Here is a 22354-nt window from a genome sequence, read left to right on the forward strand (position 1 = left end):
CGAGGTGGGGTGGGGGAGGGATACCAGGTTGGGGGTTGGTGGTGATGGTAAAGTGTTGCTTGTGAAAGCATCTTTGGAAGCTAGACCGGAGGGGGGGGGGGGGGGGCAGGAGCGGAGTGAGAAAGGAGAGAAGTAGAGGAGGGGAAAGAGACTGCGGGGGCATCGGTGGCATTAGACTGTATTGCAGTGAGACTTTATAATGGTACTTTGCGGGCAGGCATGTCAATTAGCATCATATTATTTAAAACTGGGGATAAATAGACTTTATTTTGGAAGAATTAAAAAGGGGAAAGTAATACAAAACTTTAATAACTGCACAGTATTACTAAGAAGCAATATAATGAAAAGTAAGAAAAAGCAAAGTAACAAAGGCCAAGCAGGACAGAAAGATATAGGGGCGGGTTTAATACATATAAAAGAACATGTAACATATTATTGAGCTCTCTACCTTCAGTTATCGCGATCGGGCTAGTTGATGAAAAAGTGGTACGCGACTGCGAAATTTGTTAAGGAGATTATTTAAAGACTCTTCAAGCACGTTTAAAATACATTACGTGTGACAAAGTGATCAGAGACGTTTATCGTCGGGTGAAGTGAAAATTATTCCGACAACATAATTCAAACTTTGTGTTAGCTGGGAAAAATACTCTTGGGAAATTATTAAGGTTGTGGAACCCACGAAAGTTGTACGCAACAGAAAGCTATAGTTTATGTAATTCTGCATTTCATAAAATTGTGAAACGCATGTGCATGGAACATTAAGAGGATACTTTTTTTTTATCCTTGGAGGGTTGCGCCAGCATAAAAATAGTTCACTTATAAACTACCAGATATTAATTAATGGAGAACTAAAATACTAAAAACAGTGCATACACCATTAAATTGAACCCTGCGTGTGAAAGACAATCACATCGAAAATTTTGAGAGCAAAGAATAGACATTTAAGTGCCTGAGAGCCTAGGTTGTGTCGATATTTGGACATTATATGACACACATTATTCAAAATATGATATTGATCATTATAATACTGAAATGTCTTGTGACGAGGGCCTCCCGTCGGGCAGACCGTTCGCCTGGTGCAAGTCTTTCGATTTGACGCCACTTCGGACTTGCGCGTCGATGGGGATGAAATAATGATGATTAGGACAACACAACACCCAGTCCGTGAGTGGAGAAAATCTCCGACCCAGCCGGGAATCGAACCCGGGCCCTTTGGATTGACAGTCTGTCGCGTTGACCACTCAGCTACCAGGGCGGACATTATAATACTGAAAAGAAGGATAAGATCATCACCTCCAATCCCGATTCATATTTAATATTAAGTTAGTGAAAAGAAAAGTTTTAATAAACAAATTACATTTCAATTTTATCCATGATTTCGGCTTCATTACGTAGTCTTGACTACATGATAAACAATATCTGTGGAAGTTGTATACAACGTATCGTCACAATATTTAGCCAACCAATATTGTGGGACACCAAAAATGTAAATGCATGAAATTGTTCTTGCAGCGGATGTATAATGTGAGAGTGTGATGAACTATATTGAGAAGTTGAACATCCATTACGTATTTACATGTTTATCTGCGAAAATCATCCTTGTCGGTACATCAGCATAGAGTTCGAATAGAATTGCTGGAACATTGCAAACCATTCAGATTAATCGAACATCTAAATACGCATAATGCTGGTATCGCCAGGATGTGTTCTTTCTCCTCACCCCCATGGCAGTAATTGAATTAAGAGTCAGCCAGGAACAACATTTAAATCAATTGACGACCATTGAGCTAGCGTCACGAATTTTCAAACATCCACTACCATGTATGAAGCCGAGTGACACCACGAGTGCTAACGTCAATCGAGGGGTGTCATCGTGATCGTATTGAATGACATTGAGCGGTCACAACTTCTCACCTGAACAATTCAGAAAAGTCAGTGCCGGTAGGAAGAATCCAGATAACAGAAGCATGAAGCAGTCACTGAAGTGCAGAACATTTCATTGGGCAGCATGCTTAGCAAGTGGATTGTCCAGCTGTCTCCTGGCCACAATTACTGGGTAGCCATTCATGTAGCAGACAACTTATTGGTTATCATGCCCACACACAATGCAGCACAGAAATTCCTCATTCCAGGGCACAGTGAGAGGTAGTCTAAGCCCTGGTATAGAATGTGATCCAGTTGCCGCAGTCCTGGGTGGTGTAAAGTCATAAGTGGACTGCTCCTTTGTATCCGTATGATGGGACTCTGGTGGGTCGTGAGTGGTTGGAGAGAGAAGGCATTGGAATCTGTTTCTGGAAGGTTAGGGGGTTAATTTCAGTCTGTGAAAGCCTTTGTGAGACGTTTGGTATATTTGGAGATGGACAGTTCATCTCTACAGATGTGATGGCCATGGGTAGCTAAGCTATATGGAAGGGACTTCTTGATATTGAATGGGTGGTAGCTGTCAAAGTGGAGGTATCTCAGGCGGTTGGTAGGCTTAATATGGATGGAAGTACTCCTGTAGCCATCTTTGAGGTGGAGGTCAACATTGAGGAAGGTGGTTGTTGGTTTGAGGAGGACCAGGTGAAGCGAAAGTCGGAGAAGGTGTTTAAATTCTGGAAAAATGTGGATAGGGTGTCCTCACTCTTGATCCAGACCACAAAGATGTCATCAGTGAATTTGAAGCATGGGAGGCATTTGGGATTCTAGGCGGTTAGGAAGGATTCCTTTACATGGCCCATGAACAGATTGGCATAGGACGGCGCCATGCGAGTGCCTATTGCTGTACTGTGGGTTTGTTTGTAGGCGATGCCTTCAAAGTGAAGTGAGTGAGGGTATAGTTGGTCACGATGACCAGGAAGGACTTAGCAGATTTGGAATCAATTGTGCATTGGGAAAGGCAATATTCAATACTGGCAAGGACCTGGGCATTATGGATGTTATGTAAAGGGGGGAGATGGCATCAATGGTGACAAACAGTGCACTGTGTGGCGAAGGAATAGGAACTGTGGAGGAAATGGTTGGTGCCTTTTTTATAGGGGGATAGGCTGTGGGTAATATGATGAAGGTGTTGGTTTACGAGAGCAGAAATCTCTCAGTGGCCACAATGGGGTTTCTTGGTTGTCTGGGTTGATGGTCTTCAGGAAGCATGTAGAAGGTAGGGCAGCAGGGAGTGGTAGGGGGGTTATGCAGGGAGAATTGGAGTTGAGAGTTAGAGAGAGAGAGAGAGAGAGAGAGAGAGAGAGAGAGAGAGAGAGAGAGAGAGAGAGAGAGAGCACTTGGCAGAGTTTGTATGTGGATGCTGGCAGTGCCCTTCCTCCAGGGAATCCCTGTGGTTCAAAAGCACAATGGTAGAGCCTTTGTTGGCAGGTAGGATTATAAGGTCAGGATCAGTTTTTAGATGGTGAATTGTGGTTCTTTCGGCAGATTAAAGTTAGCTTGCATGTTGAGGAATTTTGGGAATGTGGGGGCAAGGTTTGAGGTTAATGAATTCTGTAATGTTAACAGGGGATGGTTTAGAGGCAGTGGTGGTGGATCACACTTGGGTGAAGGTGTGAAATGAGTCAGACAGGCTTCAGTTTTGGTTTTGGGTTGGGTTTGATTGATAGGGATGATGACAAAAATGTGTTTCTGCTGTAGGAACAGGGAGAAGGGGATAAGATCTTTAACACATCCAGCATGATTGAAATGAGGAAAATGTAAGGCCTTTTGAAATGACTGATACTTCTGTGACACTAAGGCTATTGGAGGCAAAGTTCAGGACTATGTTTCGGGTCTGTTTAGGTTCTGTATTTTGTGTGGGTGTGGGACAGAGTTTCTGAGGGTGTGGTAAATGTAGCAGGCCTGCAAGGCAGCATTTGTCTGATATGAGGGGATGTGGGGATATTTGGAGCCTATTGTAGAGGTGGTGAATAGTTGTAGTCCAAGATGGGGGTACGAATTGAAGAGGTTGGAGAGGTTTCTTGAGGTGGCAATTTGCATGCAGCTCTAGTTCCCTGAGGGCAAGAGTTTCAGTGTGGGAGATGGAATACAGGAATTGGGATTGCAATGCAGAATTTGATGCATGGAGAGGAGGTATTTCAAGGAGGTTCAGACCTGCTTTACGTGGTCTTGGAGTATTAAATTGGTCAGCCCAGATCTGGCAGAATATGTCTACGTGGAGGTCACTGTGGAAGGAGAGGTTGCAGCCGGAGATAGGTAGTTTGATGGTAAAGCCATTTGGGGGTATCCCATGAGCCAGGCAACAATGCTGAAATAGTATGTGAGGCTGAGTTCTGGCTAGAGATAAGGAAACTTTTCTGTACTGGTGCAGATGGATAGGGCATAGATCCATTATTCAATGTATCCTACATTCCCGTAACCCCCCTGGCTACAAACCTTCCTTACTCCCTTTCCTTTACCCACATATTCCATTCCCAGCTCCGACTCGAGCACTACACAAAATTCTATTCCACAAGCGCATCTATAGACTAGCCTTTTTTCTCCTCCTCTACCCTCCTGACTGCACTTAGTTGCCCAGTCCTGTCACCACCACATCCCTGCATGCCCCCACAAGCAGCACTTTCCTCCCACCCCTACCCTGCCATCTCTCCTCCTTTTCCACCCCAGGCCCCTCCTTACGTCCACCCCAGATTGCTTTTCCCATCACACACTGTTGCTCACAATCTGGCCAGGGACAGTAGTCATGTGTGTGTAAGTTGTTTACATGTGAATGCTTGTGTGTATGTTGCCTAATTCAGAAGAAGGCCTTTTGGCCAAAAGCATACTAGTTTAGCAGTCTTTTTGTTCTGCCTGTATGTTATTCAACATCTCCACTATATGGTGAGCAGCAATCTAGTCTTTTCATAATACTGAAATAAATAATTTCCATTTTATATCCCTTTTATGCAATATTAAATAAAATATACACATTAAAACCAGAATACAGAAAGGACCTTACCTTCTTCAATGTCAGTGGAATTTTCATTCAAAAGTACATTAATGATTGCAATAGTTTCTTGTCGAACAGCTGCCAACTGCGGTGTGTAAGTTGAAATATTCCACCTGGCAGCTTCAAGTAACTGTGCTAGCATAATAAGCACAGCAGGAATACTGAATGACTTCCCTTCATTCACTGTACCATCTACAAACACCTATTACACACAACAGTCATAATTATGCTTTCGAACAAATAAAGTTCACAGTAAAAAATAAATAAATAAATATGTAATGCTGTTAGCTAACATTTAGGCTACATGATTGCACCCCAGGCAATGAACATTGCTACCTGCTGCAGGTGCAAATGGGAATCTTCAGTACTTGAATCTAAATCAAGGGCCTCCAAACATTTTAGCCTAAGGGACACACTGATGTTTCCACTAAGTCCCAAGGGCCAATACCTAGCTATAGTCTAAGTGTTTTTGAGGCCTGATACCATAGTACTGCTTTCAATTCACTGGTGCAATTCAGAAATTTTCATGGCACCTACCACTGATGACAGTCTTCACGAGCTGACACTGAGTGGCGCTGCAGTAGTCATTATAAAGTGAACCGTTGATTGTTTGACCTTGAGCTGTGGTCTTAATTTAATGTAATATACAGTGTTACAAATAAATACCACTCTTGAAGGCCACTGTAACACACTTTCATTACACACTGTTACTTCTGTATGTTATTAATGCAAGCACCCCAACAATTAGTCAGATTGTAGTGTGGTCTGTGTACGGTATCTGCACTGTGGTATATTTCCCCCACCTTAGCATTCATCACCAAGTGGTGGCAATAGTGGTTACCTCTTCATTCCCTGCTGTCACCGCTGGCATGCATCACGAAAAGCTCATCATACCAACAAACTGCAGATCTGAATTGCTTGCAAATTCTTGTTTCAAGATTAGATGGTGGATCAGATATCTGTGACACAGGGAGTGGTTATGGACTCCACTCTACAATTTCTGTTGGTTCATATGGCCAAGTGTCCACGTCATTTCACTGCCGTGTTGATAGCTGATGCGCATACTGCCTTTTATGTATTGTTCCAACTACTGGGTGGATATAATTAAACTTTCCCTATTTAACACATTATTATACAGAAACTAATTACCATATGAGTACCAAACTCAGTAGCATTAATGTCACGGGCATGGGGGAAGAGAAATAATGCAGAATTAGTTCAATTGAAACACTTTTCATGTGCTGCTACAGTACATCATACCATTACATACCGGTACCATTACTGCTACAAAAGGAGCTCAATATGGCGCCCATCAGTGTCCAGAAGAGTCTGAAAGTACAGGACTGCATTCTGCACAGCATAATGAAGCATGTCCGTAGGTAAGCTGGCTATCTCTCTTCATATGCTCGGCTTCATAGTTCTTTTTACGAATTCGTTTCCTAAATCACTGAATCGAGTAAGAAATGTCAAAGCGCTGCCAAGTCACTTTGCTTTGGGGACATCCATAAGCATTTTTGGAACCCAATGGGATCACAATTTGTGAAAATTTAAGCGATTTGTGACAGTCTCATACAAAACAGTTTTACAATTTCAGGGAACTCATCACAAAGCATTCTTATTGTGAACCATCTGTTTTCCCAAATTTTCATTCGCTTGCTCAGCCAAACCATCTTTTACAACAGAAGGCCATCCACTCCGTGTTTTGTCATGAGCACTGGTTCATCCATCATTGAACCGTCTCACCCACTTTCTCACCATTACATCAGTTTTTACATTTTCGTCATACGTCTCCACAAGCTGATGATGAATTTCAGATGGCAGTTCAAAAACTGTACTACTGAACGCATTTCATAGACGGTGGGCCCAGGGATTGTCTTTAACATTCTGAATGATCACTAACAAATGTAAACTCAATACAGTCCAGCGGTAAAGGCGACACTGGAAACACAAATGAACCTGAGAGACAAGTGTGAATGTGCAGAACTGCAACATTAGTGCCACAGTGCTGATAGAACGAAACAGTACTTACTTTCTGGACATGCTTCATAATGCAGCACATGAACAGGAGACAAAGAATGAAGTGGAAAGATGCAATTCTTTGTACGTGATATAGATAAAAACTTGAACCAGGAGAAATATATTACTGAGCCACTCAAACAACTATTGCTAATTATGTGATAACAAATCAACATCTTTTAATGTACGGACAAGAAATCGACCTTCCATGGATGTCTAGCACTAGTGTTTGCAAGGGTCGCTAGTCCCTGCTGACAGGCTGAAATTCCAAGCCACCAGACTCATTTCGTTATGCTGCCAGCAACACACACGGACAGAGTGACTTTTTTTTTTTTTTTTAATCAATGCTGCATTCCTCTCGGCCACACTTCAATGTATTCTTATGCAGTTATGAGTAAATGGCATTGTGCAACGTGCAGAGAGCAACAAAGTGACGCTTATAGAATTTGTTGTGCTGCTGACTGGAGACCTTGGGAAGGAATGTTAGTTTTGAAGCACATGGAACGTGAGACTCTCGCAAGGGACATTGGTGATGGAACCTGAGTGAAAAACTGTTAGAATGAGGAGAAAGGAGAGGAAAGAAACTCATGGTAAAATAGGGGGGAATGATGAGCAGAATTCATTAACTCAATCAACTGCAGTGGTGATTATGTGGTTCTACATGAAGAATGGAAGGGGAAACAAAGTTTTTATACAAATGAGAAATGAATTTTAGGACATTCTACAATAGGTCAACATTAGAGATGGACAAAGGACCCAGTCAGTAGCTGCCACAGCTAAGCAATGTAATGCAGTACTCTACTTCCGACCTAGTTCAGGGAATCTTAGGGAACTGGGCATTTTTATTAATTTGTGTAATTAACTGTTTATGGAGTTATAAAGTTGAAATTTTTTGCATAATTCCAGCTCACACCCAATATAAATGTCAATTTAATTTTAAATGCAGGCCTAGTGGCCATGGCAAGAGGTGATACCTGACAATAGAGAGATCATGGCAAACACAGGGCAATCTCCATATCAATATTATTCCCTTTAGATAAGCAGGAAGCATTACAATCTTTAACATATTTTGCTTAGTTCTGCTTATTAGTGTCTTATGGTATAGATTTACACACTCACATACAACTCCTTTAAAAAAAAAAGAACTGACTACTTAAAAGAAGCAGTAAGAGCAGAATGTCACATTCACCAACTATCACCTTTTTACCACTCCTTCACAATATGTTTATTCACTAATAAACTTCATCATAAATAATTCAACACAATTTGAGAAAAACAGTGATGCCAGGAGGTATAATACTAGAAGAAAAAATGATTTGTTTTAATCATTACTAAAGGTGTCAAAAAGAAGAAGAGTTCAAAGCCATGAACTTCTCAAAAATTTTCTCAAAAGTTGTAGCACACATACCTAAAATAAAGTGTACTATTATTTACATAAGTAGTATTAGCCACATTTTTTTTTATTTTCCCAAAATTGTTAGCACATGTAGCTTAAACAAATTTACTACTATTTACATGAGTAGCATTAAACACTAATGTGTTCATTTTTATTAAATTGAAGCCTGCATTGTATTTATCAAACTAAAAATAGCCAGCATGTAGCCATATTCACAAACAAATCACTTAGATGTGGTCCTTAAACTGATTTGTTCCATATCATTTTAACAAAATCTGCAAATGATCCACAGAAAAAGCAACATGCTATATAATATGGAGCTCCTCTCAGAACCCTTGACAAGACAACAAAGGATATATGAACATTATTTTTGTGGTATACACTGCAGTTGTGTCAATCACAGTTTGTCTAAAAGTAACTTGTCTTATGAGAAAACTAATAGCATTAAGGAGTAAAGATACTTGGGAAATGAATAGAAGCATTCCATGTCCCTGAAGGGACTTCAAGATGTACAGTTATTATATACATTACACAATTTTCATATTACCTGCTTTAGCTGCACATCCAAAAAGATAATAGGGAGTGGAAGAAGGCAAGACCTGGTTTTCTGGTTATGAATGTGAGATACTTCTGTGAGCAAATATACCAAACTGAAGTGTTTTATTTGTTTATCTAAGTGATGACTCAATTTTAGTTTAGCATCAACTCGAATGCCAAGGGTTTTTGCAGTGTTTCATTTATTTGACAACTCTTATTGTCTGTTTCTGATACCAACAATTTGCTCTTATCTGTTTGGACAGGATTATGTGCATCTTTCCGACATTAAGACTATAGCTGCTCACCATGATCCATCTGAATGCGTATTTAACAACCGTTGGGCCACATCCTGTGTGGCTGTGTTTGGGCCCTTAATTAATATGGTCGTATCATCAACAAACATGATAGTATTAAATTAAGAATAAAAGCAAACTCAGTACTGAAATATATGGTACTCCATGTTTCATGTTCCCCTTTTCCGAGTTTATTTCTCTTCATGTAGATCAGTTTATGATTTATTCTCTGCCAGCAGTAACTTGCATAATATATTAGTATAAGAGGAACTCAGAGTTTTAATTATTGGTTCAAAAAGAAAAAGTTACATTATTAATTTTTGTTAGTTTGCACATACATACCTACAGTCCTGGACACACAGAAATTCCTGACCTCAGTACAGCAGCATGCTGCTGTACAAGTCAGAACAAAATACCCAACCCATTGTAGAACCATGCAGTAATTTGTTTTCTGTATTTGAAGTGGAATAATGGTGCAACAGATATAGCTGAGTTGGAGGAAGCATATAGCCACAATATATCTTCATATAATGCGTTGAATCGGTGGTGAAGAACTTCCAGTAAGGTCAAACAAATCTGAATGGCAAACAAGCAAGTGGCAGACCCGTGAAGAAACGGTTACCACTAGAGAAGCGAAAAGGGTGGTGCTTGAAGATTAGCGTATCACAATTACAGTGATAGAGGGAAAAAATAAAAGTCAATTTTAGATCAATTTTTTACATCCTGAACATGACAAATGTCGCAGCACAATATGTTCTGTGACTGTATACACCTGCTCAAAAATTCAGCTGAACCATGACAACAGTGGAAATGTTGCAGCTGGGTCAAGCTAATTGAGGCAACTTTTTTAGTTACCTAATAATCATGGATGAGTGCTGAGGGTATCACTGTTATGCTGAGGCAAAGGAGCAAGCAAGGAGTGTCAAAACATGGATTCACCATTGTCCCAAAAAAGGTGAAGATCTGGCTATCATCTGGCAAGGTAAAGCTGAGTGTTTTTAGACAGTCAGCATCAGTCAACGTCAACTTGCACCTGTCTCACATGATATATTGTCTTCAATGACCAACATAGCAGAATACGGTACTGTCAAATGATACTTCACAAAACCCAAAGAAATTCTGGTCGTATGTAAAGGCTGCTAGTGGCACCAAAGTTAGTGTCCAGTTTCTAATGAGCAAGACAGGAACTGAAATAGAGGGCAGCAAAGAAAAAGTTGAAATTCTTAACTCCATTTTCAAATGTACCTTTACAAAGGAAAACCCAGGAGAATTGTCCCAATTTAATTCTCATATCACTGAAAAGTTGAATGAAATAAGTATTAGTGTCTGCAGTGATGAGAAATAGCTGCAATCGTTAAAACAACAAAGCTTCAGAACCAGATGGAATCCATATCAGACTCTATGCTGAATTTGCGGCTGAGTGGCCTCTCTGGTAACGGTAATCTACTGTATATCCCATGACCAAAAGCTATGTCCAGTTCTTAGAAAGACGTGCAGGTAACACATATCTACAAGAAGGATAGTACGGGCAATCCACAAAACTAGCATCCAATATCCTTGACATTTGTTGCAGAATTTTAGAACATATTCTGAGCTCAAACATAATGAAGTATCTTGAACGGAATGACCTCCTCAATGCCAACCCGCATGGATTCCGAAAACATTGATGATGAGAAACTCAATTTACAATTTTCTCGCATGACATACTGAAAGCTTTGATCAAGGCAGTCAGGTAGATGCAGTATTTATTGATTTTCAAAAAGCCACACCTACACTTATTGTCAAAAGTTCGATCATATGAGGTATCAAGTGAAATTAGTGACCGGATTGAGGGCTTTTTGGTATGGAGGATGCAGCATGTTATCTTGGATGGAGAGTCAGCATCAGATGTAGAAGTAACTTCCAGTGTGCTGTTCATGTTGCACATTAATGACCTTAACAGTAATCACAGTCTTTTTGCAGATGATCCACTTATTTGTAACCAAGCACTGTATGAAAGAAGCTGCATAAATATTAAGTCAGATCTTGATAAGATTTCCATGTGGTGCAGAGATTGCCAACTTGCTTTAAATGTTCAAAAATGTAACATTGTGCACTTCAAAATACAAAAAAACATATCTTATGACTATAATATCGATGAGCCACTGTTTGGAATTGGCCAACTCGTTCAAATACCTGGGTGTAAAACTTTGTGGGTATATGGAAAGGAATGATCTCACAGGCTTACTCATGGGTAAAGCAGGTGGTAAGACTTCAGTTTCTTGATAAAATACTGGACAAGTGCAATCACTCTATAAAGGAGATTGCTCAAATGTGTGAGACCTGTACCAAACAGGACTAACAGGGGATATTGGAGATATACAGAAAATGGCAGCACAAATGGTCACAAGTTTGTCTGATACATACTGAATGAATTGAACTGGCTGACTCTTGAAGATACATGTAAAGTACCCATAGAAAGCTAATTAACATAGTTTCAAGAACTAGATTTAACTGATGGGTCTAGGAATTTACTAATATCCCCTACGTATTATCTCCTGCATAAGTATGGTGAGGATATGATTGGAATAATTACAGCACACACAGAGAGATTCCCAACCTTCCATGCATGAATGGAACTGGAAAAAACCCAAATAACTGGTACAATAGGCTGAATCCTTTGCCACGCACTTCATAGTGGTTTGCAGAGTATAGATGTAGAATTAGACGTGTACTGTTAATGAGTTATGCTTGTAAAGGGAAAATAGTATGCAACTGAAATCACCAGAGGAAGTTACAGGATAATGTCAAGACAAAGGGTTGCTAGAAGGTGTTCAAAGGGATGCTTTTGTTCAATGACCCACACTAGCTACGATGTGGGCAGCCTCTGGTGACCTGCAGGACTGATTCACATACTTACTTAAGCTCACGTGCCACCTCGTTACATGATGACAGCAACACTCTTGGCACATGAAGTCAAAACTATACTGTCAGTGACATCACATACAAGGGTGTGCCGAAAATTAATGCTTCCGAATTTTTACATTCCGTTCTCAATTTCAGTTGAGGTATTACATGTCATGCTTATTTCTCAGTCGATTTTCCCACTTCACTGACAGAAGTTGCAACCTTCTGCCACTAGAGGGCTCCAAATTGTAGTGTGTCACTTGGTGGTGCATAGTGTAACTACATTGGTGCACGAGAAACAGCACACAGTCTAGTTTCTAATTGCATATAACTTGGCTCCCATTAAAATCCATAAGGACCAACCTCTACTTCAGCATGAAATGTCAGACGACACATGAGCGCTGTGATATGTGCAACAATTCAATGCCTTGGATTCACTGCCACTGATCGCCTTCTTTGCAGTTCAAATTTGGCCCCATGAAATTCTTATCTTTTTCCAAAATGTATAGAACTCCTTCAAGGACTTCACTTTGATTCTGTAATGTCTGTCTCCTTCCCACATCACTTTGTCATTTCTATTCCCCCCATAGGTGTCTGCGAAGCCTCTTATGATTCAATATGTAGAAATACGAGATCTATTCAAAACATTCTGGAACGTTGTCCACAAAACTTTTCTATGCTTACCTTTTGCACACTGTGCATAGTCTCCTTCAAAATACTCACCTCCACAATTGACACACTGTTCCAAACCCATTTTCACTTCTGGAAGCAGTCTTGGTATGCCTCTTGCTGGATCAGGCAAAGTACCACCTGCGAATTTTCTTCTATCCTGTCTGCCGTTGCAAATACTTGTCCTTTTAATGCAATTTTCAACTTTGGAAATGAAAAAGAGTCCACAGGGCCCAGGTCTCTCAGTTGGGTGATCCAAAAGCTCTTCACAGAATGCGAGGTGAAGGTCTTTCTGGTCTTGACTCATGAACTGTAGCAGGAACTCTGCAGCAACACAATGGATTCTAAGGTGCTATGTCAGAATTTCACGATACAATCCAACTGCAATGTTACAATCTTCTGCAATCTCATGGATAGTCAGTCTCTGATTGGCATGTACAATTTCATTGATGTTCCCAACATGAGCTTCGGCGGTAGATGTCAAAGGGCATCCTGAATGAGGGTCATCTTTAACTTTCACGCAGCCATTTTTAAACCGTTTAAACCGTTTGTAGCACTGAGTGTGGTTTAAGCACTCGGTACCGTAGGCTTTGTAAATCACTTTGCGTGTCTCTGTAAAGTTTTCCTTGAGTTTCATGGAAAACTTAATGCAGATGCATTGTTCCTCTAACTCTGCCATCTCTAAATTCACAAACTGTGTGACACAATGTCAACACAGCATTGAATAATAACTACTGGACATGCAACTGTGGAAGTTACACAAACACAAGCATGTGCAGATGCCAATTGCATTTCGCTCCAAAACACCACTGGCACGAAATTATGAATGTTCCAGAAGTTTTTGAATATACCTCGTATGTGTCTAATTGCTTTATATTATACCTAATCCCACCAACAGTTTCCTGGGCATCCGTGGTGACAACATATTGATTGCCAACAGCTGAGGTACTGTTTAAATCATATATTCTAAGGAATACATTTTGTTTCTAAAATTTTGTTTCCCTTTTTCAAATTTCATTTTCTCAATATTCTCAAACTGGGGAGGCAATCAGTGCAGTAGGCACATAGCAAAACTTTAAACCTTTATTCTGTTCTAAATTACTTATACACAACATTATATTCAACAAACAGATGACTAATAAATTCGTCCACTGAGCAGCTACATACAGATACACACAAAATAACAAATATATGAAAAACAATCAAACATGACCCCCTAAGTATCTTGAGTTAAAGATATGCAGCGGATGTTTACTTGTATCTAATGCTTTCTGCGAATCGCTTTTATCTATATTGCTAAACAGCTTAAATGGTCACCTGGCACCAGTTGAACATTGTCTGTCTAATGTCTTCTAGAGGCAACAAAAGTTAGAAATTGTGTATGTGTCTTGAGGCACTAGCGCGTGAATTACTCACACAATGTCCGTCAGGTATTTGAGGAAGAGAGTACTTAGCAAGTTCTGGTATACTTTATGCATAATTGCAAACATTTTCAAAAATTTTCCTTTTTGACATACCCACAAAACAATGAAATGAAAAGAGTTTCTTGTTTACTACATTTTGCTGTTCATCGAATAAAACTTCAGCATCAGGCATGATGTTTTACTTTATTACTTTTGCAATGCATTTTGCTTCCAGTATCCACATATACCACTGAAAGTACCTGCAAAATTATATCAGTGTACGGCTCATAGTAAATCATAAACATCAAGATGTGTGAAAGTATTAGAGAAGGAAAGTTGCTACTCACCATATAGCGGAGATGCTTAGTAGCGATAGGCACAACAAAAAGATTCACACAATAATAGCTTTCGGCCAATAAGACCTTCGTCAGCAACACACACACACACACACACACACACACACACACACACACACACACACACACACACACACGTCTCAGACCAGTCAGACTGCAGACGTGTTTGCAAGTTGCGTTTGCATGATTTTGTGTGTGTGTGTGTGTGTGTGTGTGTGTGTGTGTGTGTGTGTGTGTGTGTGTGTGTGTCGCTCCTTTGCGAATCTTTTTGTCGTGCCTATCACGACACAGCATCTCCGCTATATGGTGAGGAGTAACTTTCCTTCTCTAATGTTACATTCCATCCTGGATTTTCCAGTGTTTGAGATGTGTGAAAGCTTTCACAAGCTTAACATCAAATGTTTAACATGTTAATTCATTTCTACAGTAATCTGATGTCTGAAGCTGTTTTATACATGGGAGTTCGATTATGTAAAGAATCGGTGTTGGAGTTATTGGTTTGACACAAATAATTATAATAATAAAATTTCAAAAAATGTCTAAATATAATCAAATACCTTAAAGATGGAGTGTCTAATATAAAACTTACGTGTAAAGTCTGAAGCCAAATTAAAAGGCAAGACCACTCTCTTTTTGTTGCTGTTTCATGTATGCTTGGGAGTAGAAACATCTCAATGTAAAGTTTCCCACTTATGAGACGTTCATTAACTAAAGCAACAACCTGAAAAGTAATGAAAATGATTAAAGATATTAACACTTATAGTAGTGTACATTTACCTATCTTTTGTCAATAGAAGATTTTACTCAACTTTTAGTTTACCAAAATCTAAACTTTATTCACTATATCTACATATAATTGCACTTGATTTTATCACATTTAGGCACAAACAAAAGGATGCTTTTAACCCACAATTATAAATGAGTTGTAAGCATGCTTCCGTGTAATGTACTAATTGTTGGTTTACAGTACGGTTTTCTGGGAAGTAAAGATAAAACTATAATAAAAGTGAAAGAATAGTTCAAAGACTTTTATATTTTTCACAATGCTTACCATTCCCAATGTTGCCCACATTGTGTTTAGAATTAACACAGTCAAGTGAAATGTTCATGGTGTAGGATAAAGAATTTTTTTTAAAAAGTACTCCTCATACTTGTACATTAAATTCACATTGAAACTTATGGCAACACTGAGTAAATTTGAAGGCTCAGAAAGTTTCAACAATGGTACTCAAACAAAAAGACAAGCTTACCAAATTCCAAAAATATGACAACTGGACCAAAGCTCGCTGTTTATACAACTATCAACAGCTGAGCCAAAGAGGAACAAAGGAAGTTCCCAACAAACACTAATGTCATCCATCCCAGAACTATGTGGTATCCATATCAAATAGGACTAAACGAAATATGTGGTGCCAGGAGTAGGACCCAAAGCCATGGAGTTCCCAGTGGTTTGCAGATGTGGATGTACATGTAGACACAGATAAAATAATGGAAACACAGTCTTTCAAGTAGGGTGGCATAGAGCAAGATATGCAATCGCTAACCCTCTAGATAACATGTAAGTACCACGGCAGCTTGTTTGGAAAGGCAGCATACCATCAGTCATTCTTCGCTTACGACCATTTCACGCAGTTCTCACCAAATTTATGGCTGGCATCGGTTACAGCAGTGTTGGCTTTTTCTGGACTACACTTATAAATCTTATTTGGATTTCTACTGTGCACACTCTTGATAACCATGGCTACAGCTACAGACAGTATCTATTTCTCTCTTCGATAATACTGTATATGCAGTGCAATGCAAGAACTGATTAAGGCAGCTCATTGTTTTGTACAGACTTAGCTTCTTCGGCTATAAATAATTGTTAGTTTATACAGTTCAGAACTCGTAAAATACTAACATTAACCCAAAAATACCTAAATAAATAAAAACTTTTTACAAAGGGACAGTGAAGTATAGGCTGGCAATAATTGATGAGTTTCGAATGTATCAATATCTTAACTTGAAAAGACAACATAAAAGAATAAACTGACACTGAATAAATCAATTAAATTTCCCAAGAGATATAACATAAAAAGTGGAGCAGTTGCAAGCAAGGCCTCAGACAACTTTAGCATACATACTTGAAGTGTATGTTTTCATCTTTTATTTATTCAGTTATTACAGTTTTGTTAAAGAGTAAAAGACGCAAAAATAGTCATCTAAAGTAACAACAATTACAACCACCAAACAATAAAGAATATTACAGGTATAAATTGTTAAACATAATTTATGAACAAAGATAGCAAGTGAGAGCTAAAAACATTTTAAGACATTGGATCTGTCTGGACAGTAGGATGTCAAGCAAATATAAAAAATTGTGCTCATATTTGGAAGAAAGAAGAACACGCCATAAAGAAACTATTAAAAATAAAGTACTGTCACAGTGACAGAAAGTGCATGGTGGTGAATATGTGTACGACATTGTTTGATATTAAATAAAAAGATCAGGGACAGTTGTAACAGGTGGATGACAGTGTTCGTGGGACTCTTCTGAATCTGTGTAGGTTTAAAATAGGCTAAAGCTAGAGAACTGTGTATTAGCCACACAAGAAAGATAGTTAAGGAAAGATACAGGGTATGCAAACAACTCACCAAACAGCTAAACAAATTACTGGTCATGTGAAGCAGCTCACTTATTTTCACCTCTGAAAACAAGTGAGCTGCTTCACAGGATCAGTAATTTGTTGTTTGATGGGTTGTTTGTATATCCTGTATCTTTCTAATTTACATTTAATCTTAATGTCCTGTAAGCCTCCCCGCTCCCCCTCCAAAGAAGATAATAGTGCATAGTTCGCACGTACACACTGACTGTGGTTATTCCATTTTCATTCTCACTTACAAACAACCATGGCATGGGCCTTAGGAAAGCCATGTCATGCCATTTACTCATAACTGCACGAACTGTCTTACTAACATCTATCTTTTCTAGATTCTGGTGAGTAGAAGTGAAGGTTTTAATACAAATGAGTGTTCCATTGATTTTACCAGTCATGACTGTTCAACGACTGATACATTGAAGAAATCGGCATTGAAGAAAAAACTGCAAAAAGAGCAGTGCAGCAAAAATACCCAAGTAAGGTCAATGACATGAAGAAACACCAATGAAAAATCTCATCTAGTTAGTGAAGGAGGTGAGCACCAGTTTAATGTGGAACCTGGACTGAAATTCATGACGGAATTGTGCGAAATATACTACCTGACCAAACGTATATGGACACTCCTATGTAAGGTGAAAACTGACCACTAGATATCACCTGAGTAACAAAATTCATTGGGGATATATCAATCCTTCTAAAGCAGCCAAAGTAGATGGTGATGTGACTGTGAAGTGGAAATGCGAAGGAACTACCACAGCTAAACAAAGACAACACAGACCTCATGTACTGACAAGCAGGCACTGTCGAGCACTGTGAAGGATGGTTGTAAAACATTGTATGAGATAGCAGAAGGTATCACTCATGGCTTCCAAAGTGCTACCTGAAGTCCAGCTAGCAGAATGACAATGGGGTACAATGGTCGGACAACTCCTTATAATCCACACATTTCTGTATTCAGTGCTAAGAAACATTTGAAGTGATGTAAAGAGCAGTGTCACTGGATAGTGGATGACCGGAAACAAATGATGAATCATGTTACACCCTGTGTTAACCTGATGGAAGGGTTTGGGTTTCGTAAATGTCTGGAAAATGCTACCTGTCACTTATAGTACTGATGGTGAAGTACTGGCAAGGTAGTGATACTGATCATATTATACTGATGAGGGTAAAGGTACAAACCTATGAGGTAATCAGGCCCTTCATCCTATATGTGTCAAGCTGGGAAGAGTCCTCAGAGAGGAAGACAAATCCTTATGAATCCAACTGTAACTGAGGATCAGTAAAAAAAAAAGGTGAAGGTAGGCAAGTTGGTCTGCCCCAAAAACAGCTTGAGGCCCCCAAGACATGTTATGTGACGAGAGGTGCACCTTCTGCATCTAACGATGTTTCCTCACCTTCTATTACCACAAGAAAACTAGCAAAGGAGACAAGTCGATAAAAATTTCAAAAAAGAGAACAATGATTATGAAACAGTAAACCAACATCATACGTAGAAGTATAAGAAGAATTAAAAAATATGGGAAGAGCTGGAGCCAGGCCACACCACTGAGCAAGGGTAGCCATGAGCTCTCTGGGTTGGAGCAGGTGATGGGACACCCTTTCAGTCTCTCAAGCAGCTGATGAGGTTATTGTGCCCTACCTCACCGAGAGGAGTAGAAACCATCTTCACAGGTAAAACATAAAACCAGATCAGCCAATTTACTGTCATCTGCTAGCATCAGAGGCAGTGTGTTAGCAAGAGCAGTCCACTAGCATGGTGTGTCACCGCCAGACGGGCAGCACACCGACAGTGTGGATGGATTCTTGTGTTGTAGAATGTGGCCACAAGTCCGCCTATTGTAGCCAATATAAAGTCAACTCATTGTTAGATTCCTTGCAAGAAGCATCAAGAGAAGACTGTCACAAGATGCCTCCTGAGACGCGGCAAGGTAGGAGTAGGCAAAATGCAACAGGGAATAACAATATTAATGTGCTAATAGTAAACTGCAGGAGCGTCTATAGAATGGTCCCAGAACTGCTCTCATTAATAAACGGTCACAACGCACATATAGTACTAGAGACAGAAAGTTGGCTGAAACCAGACGAAAAAAGTATGAAATCCTAAACTCAGATTGGAATGTATACCGCAGAGACAGGCTGGACAGTGAAGGGGGAGGCGTGTTTATAGCGATAAGAAGTGCAATAGTATTGAAGGAAATTCACGGAGATCCGAATTGTGAAATGATTTGGGTGAAGATCACGGTTAAAGAAGGCTCAGACATGGTAATTGGATGTCTCTACAGGCCCCCTGGCTCAGCAGCTATTGTGGCTGAGCACCTGAAGGATACTTTGGAAAATATTTCGAGTAGATTTCCCCATCATGTTATAGTTCTGGGTGGAGATTTTAATTTGCTGGATATAGACTGGGAGACTCAAACGTTCATAACGGGTGGTAGGGACAAAGAATCCAGTGAAATTTTTTTAAGTGCTTTATCTGAAAACTAACTTGAGCAGTTAAACAGAGAACCGACTCGTGGCGATAACATATTAGACCTTCTGGTGACAAACAGACCCGAACTATTTTAATCAGTTAATGCAGAACAGGGAATCAGCAATCATAAAGCGGTTACTGCATTGATGATTTCAGTCGTAAATAGAAATATTAGGAAAGGTAGGAAAAGTTAAAAAAAGCAGATTTCAGAGTACTTGATGGCTCAACACAAAAGGTTTGTCTCGAGTACAGATAGTGTTGAGGATCAGTGGACAAAGTTCAAAACCATTGTACAATATGCGTTAGATGAGTATGTGCCAAGCAAGATCATAAGAGATGGAAAAGAGTCACCGTGGTACAACAACCGAGTTAGAAAACTGCTGTGGAAGCAAAGGGAACTTCACAGCAAACATAAACATAGCCAAAGCCTTGCAGACGAACAAAAATTACGCGAAGCAAAATTTAGTGTGAGGAGGGCTATGCGAGAGGTGTTCAATGAATTCGAAAGTAAAGTTCTATGTACTGACTTGGCAGAAAATCGTAAGAAATTTTGGTCCTATGTCAAAGCGGTAGGTGGATCAAAACAAAATGTCCAGACACTCTGTGACCAAAATGGTACTGAAACAGAGGATGACAGACTAAAGGCCGATATACTAAATTTCTTCTTCCAAAGCTGTTTCACAGAGGACGACTACACTGTAGTTCCTTCTCTAGATTGTCACACAGATGAAAAAATGGTAGATATCGAAATAGACGACAGAGGGATAGAGAAACAATTAAAATCACTCAAAAGAGGAAAGGCCGCTGGATTCGATTTTACACAGAGTACGCAAAGGAACTTGCCCCCCTTCTTGCAGCGGTGGGGGCACAGGTCATCCCCGTTTTCAAGAAGGGACGTCGAACAGATGTGCAGAACTATAGACCTATATCTCTAACGTCGATCAGTTGTGGAATTTTGGAACATGTATTATGTTTGAGTATAATGACTTTTCTGGAGACTAGAAATCTACTCTGTAGGAATCAGCATGGGTTTCAAAAAAGACGGTCATGTGAAACCCAGCTCGCGCTATTCGTCCACGAGACTCAGAGGGCCATAGACACGGGTTCACAGGTAGATGCTGTGTTTCTTGACTTCCGCAAGGCGTTTGACACAGTTCCCCACAGTCGTTTAATCAACAAAGTAAGAGCATACGGACTATCAGACCAATTGTGTGATTGGATTGAGGAGTTCCTAGATAACAGAACGCAGCATGTCATTCTCAATGGAAAGAAGTCTTCCGAAGTAAGAGTGATTTCAGGTGTGCCGCAGGGGAGTGTCATAGGACTGTTGCTGTTCACATTATACATAAATGACCTGGTGGATGACACTGGAAGATCACTGAGGCTTTTTGCAGATGATGCTGTGGTGTATTGAGAGGTTGCAACAATGAAAAATTGTACTGAAATGCATGAGGATCTGCAGCGAATTGATGCATGGTGCAGGAAATGGCAATTGAATCTCAATGTAGACAAGTGTAATGTGCTGTGAATACATTGAAAGATAGATCCCTTATCATTTAGCTACAAAATAGCAGGTCAGCAACCGGAAGCAGTCAATTCCATAAATTATCTGGGAGTACGCATTAGGAGTGATTTAAAACGGAATGATCATATAAAGTTGATTGTCGGTAAAGCAGATGCCAGACTGAGATTCATTGGAAGAATCCTAAGGAAATGCAATCCGACAACAAAGGAAGTAGGTTACAGTACGCTTGTTCGCCCACTGCTTGAATACTGCTCAACAGTGTGGGATCCGTACCAGATAGGGTTGATAGAAGAGATAGAGAAGATCCAACGGAGAGCAGCGCGCTTCGTTACAGGATCATTTAGTAATCGCGAAAGCGTTACGGAGATGATAGATAAACTCCAGTGGAAGACTCTGCAGGAGAGACGCTCAGTTGCTCGGTACGGGCTTTTGTTAAAGTTTTGAGAACATACCTTCACCGAAGAGTCAAGCAGTATATTGCTCCCTCCTACGTATATCTCGCGAAGAGACCATGAGGATAAAATGAGGGAGATTAGAGCCCACACAGAAGCATACCGAGAATCCTTCTTTCCACGAACAATACGAGACTGGAATAGAAGAGAGAACCGATAGAGGTACTCAAGGTACCCTCCGCCACACACCGTCAGGTGGCTTGCGGAGTATGGATGTAGATGTAGATGTAGACATCGCCGTGGTCCACTTTATTGGTCGTATTTTGTTTGAGGAAACCAGAGCACACCAATCTGCGTTTGAAGTTTTCAACAACTGATGGTACAGAGTTGGCCGAAGATCTGGTTTTGGTATCCATGTCCCCAAAGTCGGCATCCTGCTAGCCAACTTTGTCAACCAGTCAGCATATTCATACTCCAGAATCCCAATGTGAGCTGGGGTCCAGAAAAAGATGACTGACCATCCAGCTCGATTGAGATCAGAAAGGAGATCCTGGATAGTCACAACCAATGATTGTCGATGGTAGCACTGGGACTACTCAGGGAGTCACTGCCTATTAAGAACTTGTCACCAGTGGATGAACAACCATGATTGGGGGCTTGAGCAGTAGCCAATTCTGCAGTGAATACACTAAATCTGTTCAACAGGAAGCGAAGTTCACTGCACTTTGAATGGGTGCAAGCAAAACTGATTCGTCCATTGATAATAGAGCCTTCAGCGCATATCACTTCTGAACCTGGAAATGCATCAGGGATGGACAGGAAAGGGTGGCAAAAAATCATGGGATAAACAGAGTCTTTTGTTC

General features: G+C 40.1%; 1 protein-coding gene across 1 annotated transcript in view; it reads right to left on the bottom strand.

Moving 5' to 3' along the window:
- LOC126334606 (uncharacterized) overlaps window positions 1-22354 on the bottom strand; it is a 79128-nt gene that overhangs the window by 19700 nt on the left and 37074 nt on the right. Inside the window, exons 4-5 of the mRNA XM_049997009.1 lie at window positions 15055-15186; window positions 4919-5111 (exon numbers count right to left, since the gene is read on the bottom strand). Coding sequence (XP_049852966.1) covers window positions 4919-5111; window positions 15055-15186 — 325 coding nt within the window. The remainder of the gene's footprint in view (window positions 1-4918; window positions 5112-15054; window positions 15187-22354) is intronic.

The sequence above is a fragment of the Schistocerca gregaria genome, chromosome 2 (assembly GCF_023897955.1).
Source record: "Schistocerca gregaria isolate iqSchGreg1 chromosome 2, iqSchGreg1.2, whole genome shotgun sequence".
NCBI lineage: Eukaryota > Metazoa > Arthropoda > Insecta > Orthoptera > Acrididae > Schistocerca > Schistocerca gregaria.